The sequence below is a fragment of the Sinocyclocheilus anshuiensis genome, unplaced genomic scaffold (assembly GCF_001515605.1).
Source record: "Sinocyclocheilus anshuiensis isolate Anshui unplaced genomic scaffold, SAMN03320099.WGS_v1.1 scaffold206, whole genome shotgun sequence".
NCBI classification, from domain to species: domain Eukaryota; kingdom Metazoa; phylum Chordata; class Actinopteri; order Cypriniformes; family Cyprinidae; genus Sinocyclocheilus; species Sinocyclocheilus anshuiensis.
Window position 1 is genome coordinate 411,556 of NW_015542358.1, and position 6,280 is coordinate 417,835.

At 34.4% G+C, this 6,280-nt stretch overlaps 1 protein-coding gene across 1 annotated transcript in view; it reads right to left on the bottom strand.

Moving 5' to 3' along the window:
- Positions 1-761: 761 nt before the first annotated feature.
- Positions 762-6,280, bottom strand: part of LOC107691823 (14-3-3 protein epsilon-like) — an 8,242-nt gene continuing 2,723 nt past the window's right edge. The window contains exons 3-6 of the mRNA XM_016490629.1: positions 4,938-5,044; positions 3,564-3,770; positions 3,214-3,350; positions 762-916 (exon numbers count right to left, since the gene is read on the bottom strand). Coding sequence (XP_016346115.1) covers positions 864-916; positions 3,214-3,350; positions 3,564-3,770; positions 4,938-5,044 — 504 coding nt within the window. The 3' untranslated portion in view covers positions 762-863. The remainder of the gene's footprint in view (positions 917-3,213; positions 3,351-3,563; positions 3,771-4,937; positions 5,045-6,280) is intronic.

The window sequence follows — 6,280 nt, forward strand, 5'->3', positions numbered from 1 at the left end:
TCTGCAGTGAATGGGTGCCGTCAGAATGAGAGCCCAAACAACTGATAAAAACATCACAATAATCCACAAGTAATCCACGTGACTCCAGTCCATCAATCATCATCTTCTGAAGCAAAAAGCTGCGTGTTTGTAATAAACATCTCATTAAGAAGTTTTAACTTTAAACCATCGTTTCTGGCCAAAATATGAGTCCATAATCCGTCTTAATGTTGATTACTTATCAACTGTTTGGACTCTTATTCTTACGGCACCCATTCAGTGCAGAGGACCCATTGGTGAGCAAGTGATGCTAAATTTCTCCAAATCTGTTCCGATGAAGAAACAAACTATTTTACATCTTGGGTGTCCTGAAGGGAGAGGCAAACTAAAAAAAAAATAATTTTTATTTTTATTTTTGGGCAAACTCTTTCTTGATTTACATATTTTGCTAGAAGTATACAAAGCTCATATTAGCTTGATCTCTTGAGGTTGACAGTCAACATTTTATGAACGTTAATCACTTTCTTTCAGTGCTCATTTATTAATTTATAAAGAGTTCAGGCTGTGTCTTGTATGTACTAAAATATGCTTAGTCATTGGGTCGCCCAAAGGCAGTCCAGGAGTCCAAGTCTCAGCATGACTAGTCAAAAGTGAAAAACACTCATCTAAGATTGAGCAAGTAAACAAACAATGAGGTCATGTTCTTATTTTACACTGTTTGGTACATGTTGCCCACATAGGTCTACATCTAATGCCATCGACACAGAGAGACAGAGAGACAGAGAGACACAGAGAGACAGAGAGAGAGAGAGAGACACTGAGAGAGAGAGAGAGACACTGAGACAGCTGGAGAGAAGGGGGTTTAGCATGTTGGCGGTCACATCTCACTGCTTTTCATCCTCAGCATCTTGCAGCACTGTTTTAGTTTGTTCTTCACCTGAAAAAGAACGAGTCTTTGTTATTACAGTGGCTGCTCACTATAAGCCTCCACACCTTACATGTTTTAAGCCTTACAAAGTTGAAGTCAAACCACAGCACACACTGTGAGATGCTGCAACTAGCCACAGATACTATAAACCAGCAGGTTTACAACTGGTTGACCAGGCTTCAGGTTTGTGCAGAGACGCCTGTGGGACAAAGTCTGCCCATGATCACCTTTGATTTGGTGCACCATGCCTTATTACAAGAGGAGGTGAACAAGTAGGGAAACAACATGACATTGAAGCATATCTTCATTTCTAATTAATTAATGAATTAGTTAACCTGTCTATCTTTGAAATATAAAAACCAATATTAGTGAATTAGATTCAAGAATGTCAAAAATAAATACATTTGTTAAATTATTGTTGTTATTACTAATACATTTTAATATAATATAGTTATATATTATATGTCCCATGGCCCTTAATTAAGTTGGATTTTGATTTTTGATCTTCAGGTTTGATCGACCGCATGACATGATGAAACGTAAAATTGATCTTGCCTTATAAAGGGCACTTCAAAGTTATCAATCAGTCAGAATGGACCCTACATAATACATGCTCCTTGTTTTATTGTGTATGATTCAGCATGAGTTACTGCATTGAGATCATTTTCAGTATTCATCAATAAATGCACACAAACAGAATTCTGAAATAAGAATAATAAATAATAATAATTTTTTTAATAATAGGCTTATGCTGTAAATGACACAAAAATAATAAATATAAAAAATAGAATTTTTTTCTTTTTCTTTTTGACAGTGTATCTAATAACAAATAATTTCACCTAAATTAAAGAACAATCTCCATTTCTCTAGCTGTAACAAAGAAATGGAAAACCTTTTAAAAAACAATTACCAAAGACGGTTTACTTTTTTTATCAAACAAATTATACATTCTGACTGAATGAGCCACGCTTGAAGCTGAATGCAGAGACGGTGTGCTTTTGACCGCAAATTCTATATTAATGTGTTAAAATGTGTTACATAATGAACTATTCTTATCATTAATACACAAAAGCATGCCAGTGCCATCTGACGCATCTGTGGATGACGACTGACGCAAATACTAACACTTCCAATTATAGAAATAAAAACGAAATAATATTTAATATCCACTTTTCCAACATTCTAAAATTTAATTTGAAGTAACTTGTGCTATGTTTATAGATAAACAATGTATTTATTTCTAGCCAAAGATGTTTTTTAAATTAAATTTTAATTGTTTTAATCACTATACCAGCTACTTTTTCACAACGTAAACCATATTCGTGTTTTTACAAATTATAGAAAATTATAGAAATAGTAACTCGATATTTAGGTACCATTTGATTAAAACCTTTTGAAGAGCATCAACAGAGTAAAACAATTTGACAATAATGCTATACTTAATTGCAGTCGATCAATGCATTATTTTTAGTCCAAGATTTTTTTTTTAATACATAACTTTTTACTTTTTAACTTTTTATTTACTAAATTGTTTAACACCATTCCAGCTTTTTTTCCCCACAACAAAAACATACTTGCATTATGAAAAATTGCACATTATAATAATAATTTTACATTATAGAAAGTTATAATTATAGAAAATGAAATTAAAGATATTTAAGACTTGTTTTTCCTAAAAATTCTAACAATAAATTTGGATTAACTACCTATTCAAGGGTATCCACTGAATAAAATTTCCTTAAAGGATTAGAAATATTACAATACAATAAAACATTTTGAATTTGATTAAAAAAGGTAACACTTTATTTCAAATTATTAACTGTTTTTTTTTGTTACTTTATTTTAAGGTGTCCTTGTTACATCTGTTACATGCACTTACTATTATAATAACAATACATGATGCACAATTACATGCAAGTAACCCTAAACCAAACCCTAACCATATAGTAAATACATGTAGCTAATTAATATTACTCAGTACTTAAATGTATAATTACACTGTAACAAGAACACCTTAAAATAAATAACCAAAAAAAACTTTTTTTTTCAGTAAAGTTATCAAAGGTTCTTTAATAATTTGTTATTTTACTGAATCTATCTTTTTTTTGTATTTCAAACTACAGCATTTGGGATTACATGGCTTGTGGCCTTATTTTGGTCCCTTCCCCTATCTGTTAACTTCTAGTTTAGTTGTTTTACTGAAAAACAAGGCAAATAGTGCTTGATTTGAAACTGATTTTTGCAGAACTTTGTTCTGAAATGGACAGTAATTTTATTACAGCTGCTTTAAGACACGCATGCCTCACCGTCTCCCTGTGTGTCTGAGGTCCAGAGCGTCAGGTTGTCCCGTAACAGCTGCATGATGAGCGTCGAGTCCTTGTAACTGTCCTCACTCAGCGTGTCCAGCTCCGCTATCGCATCGTCAAACGCCGCCTTCGCCAACCTGTTGGAGGAGCGAGTGAAGAGTCAGACTGGCTTTATCAGAGGGGCTTTCTGTGCTTATCAACCAGGGGCTGCAGGATGAAGTATTAAAATGAATAAAACATTCATAAAATAAAAATAATTAAATTAACTATTGTCACTGCTCGTCCGTAGGTTTCTGCGCATATTAATACGGGACATTACACAGTTTAAGTGAGGAGAGAAGAAGCCCAACCTGCAGGCGCGGTCAGGGGAATTAAGGATCTCGAAGTAGAAGACGGAGAAGTTGAGAGCGAGGCCGAGCCGGATGGGATGTGTGGGGGGGAGCTCAATCATGGCAATGTCACTGGCAGCTTTATACGCCACCAAACTGTTCTCCGCTGCTTCCTTCCTGTCATTACCTGTGGCAAACTCTGCTAGGTACCTGTGGTAGTCGCCCTTCCTGCGCACACACACACACACACACACACACACACACACAATAAACACCAAGTGTGTGTCAAAAGACTCATTATCTTCTTATTAGCTACAATGACTATTCTGAGCTCTTGCTGTCAGAAATGTGTTCAAAAATACACAAAACCACTATAATGAATAAAGCAGACTACTATTGGCTGGAATATTAAAATGCATTCTATCCAATGTTTTGTTAGAAAGAAAAAAAAAGCATTATGCACTTAAAGGGACAGCTCACCCAAAAATGTCCAGTTCACAAACAAATCATTATTTTGAACCGGTTCTTTTTCAAAATGAGCCAAAATACTGGTGCATATCCGATCCTATGATGAATGAACCGATTCAGCGCTACAGTTACTCCTACAGTCACTGAACTGAGGAAACAGTTCGACTCGAACCGAAGACAGATGAGCCGCTGATATGCGCAGACGTGAACAAAGCAAATTAATGAAGGGGCCAAATTAAAGTTTTTATGGTTTCTCATTGTTTATAGAAAAAGGTGGGATGATGAAGACTAGTTTATTATGATTTAGACATGCAAAACATCCACGTTTTACATCATTACTGCGTGCTTTAATAATATAAATGCATATGCATTACATCACTGCATGATTATGTAAACAAACTGGTGAATCAGTTATTTGAATCAGTTCATTGAAACGAACTGTCCAAAAGAATCGTATTTCCCCGTTTGCCTGAGGCTCTGGATTCAGGTAATAATGTTATATATAATGTTCAGTTTCTTGCACAGACTGATTGTTTCGCTTCATAAGTATATCACCAGGAGCCACAGGTATTAATTTTGTGTTACCATTTGTTTTTTTAACTCTCAAAGTCATGGTAGCCATTTACTTGCATTTTATGAATCACCAAGGACCTATAAATTCCTAAATGCATGTTTACATCACAATAACATGTTTAGTAATGCAAACAAGAAAGTGCATGCATTTAGGACTTTATAGGTCTCTTAGATGGGCGAGGTTCTGTGTGTTAAATACATGACATGACAACTGGCTTTATTTCTGTAGAGCATGGCACTTTTCCCTCATGTAGGTCATGGATTTGATTCCCAAGAAACATGCATAATTATTAAATGTATACCTTGAAGCATACTAATCATGCTCACATGCACTTTGATTTGTCAAACACCTACATTTTGTAGTAGAAAACTTTGGATTCTCCTGTGTTGGCTGCAGGAATGAGGTGTTTGTCCAGTACATCCAGTATGTCATTGCAAACAGATTTCAGCTCATTCTCAACCTGCAAAACGTAAGAGGAGAAACCACAGAGTAATAATGGCATCATGCACATCTAGATTTCTGCACACATTACCGTCTCTGAGCCATAGAGCTCACAGCTCGAGGCATTTCAAATTATGGACTGACGTATTAAAGTATTATAAAAGAAAAAGCATTAAGCTATTATTTAAATGTTTGTTAATAGGTTTAAAACATGAATATTGTGTTTTTAAAACTACCAGCTAATTAATCGGTAACAATGTAAGGAAAAATTAGTTTCACTTAAATGTATGGTTCTTCTGTAATTCTGTGGTGTTAATTATTATTGTGCTATTTATTTTCACGTAGCATCAATATTTTGGTCAGGTCAATTTTAGAACTATCATTAATTATGAAACATTGGTTTTGGTACCGATCCGTTTCTTTTTTTACTAACTTTTGCAAGGATGGGAACATTCTAGAGGTTTGTGTAACATTCTGGAACACCAGAACATTGTGGGACTGGTCATAAAAGACAAAAATCATCCAACGAACGAACACTTTTGAAGTTTTGGACGACTCGCTTTTGGTAAGCGTTTATGTTAAACTGTTGTTAGTTCAGTATTATGCATGTACCATGTCATTTTTATGCTTGAGTAATAACAGATCAGCTTGTATAAGTTGTAAAAATATGTATTTTTTAGTTTTTCATGAGCACTATTAATAATGATACACAAAAAGTAATGTGCTTTTCATATTCAGCATGTCAAACTTCATAAAGGAACATTAACTCTTTCCCCGCCCGCACTCTTGAAAAAAAGTTGCCAGCCACCGCCAGCGATTTTGATGATTTTCACTAAAATTTGATGGCCTCCAGAATATTTTGCTGTATGAATATTTGAATATGCAATACACCAAAATAAAGATCAGAGCCTCTACTTTTAAACAGTTTTAAAGCTTAAAGCATTCTAGCTTAAAGCATTCTTTTTTTTATCAACACTTGAATATAGGTAGGTTTCATAAAAATTCATAATTTTGAGCAAAAAGGTGAGAAAATCACATTTTTATCAAAAACTACATCTGGATAATATTCAGTACGATTATCAAAGCATAAATCCAGTAAATCACTTCCATCAACACCTCCAAAGCTTGCACAGACATGTACCACTTCCTGGATCAACATTTTACTCTGTAACATTATGCAGTTTTTTTTTATATGCTGCCATTGCTGATGATCGCATTATTTTTCATATGCATCTGTTTACATAAGAGATCGCTC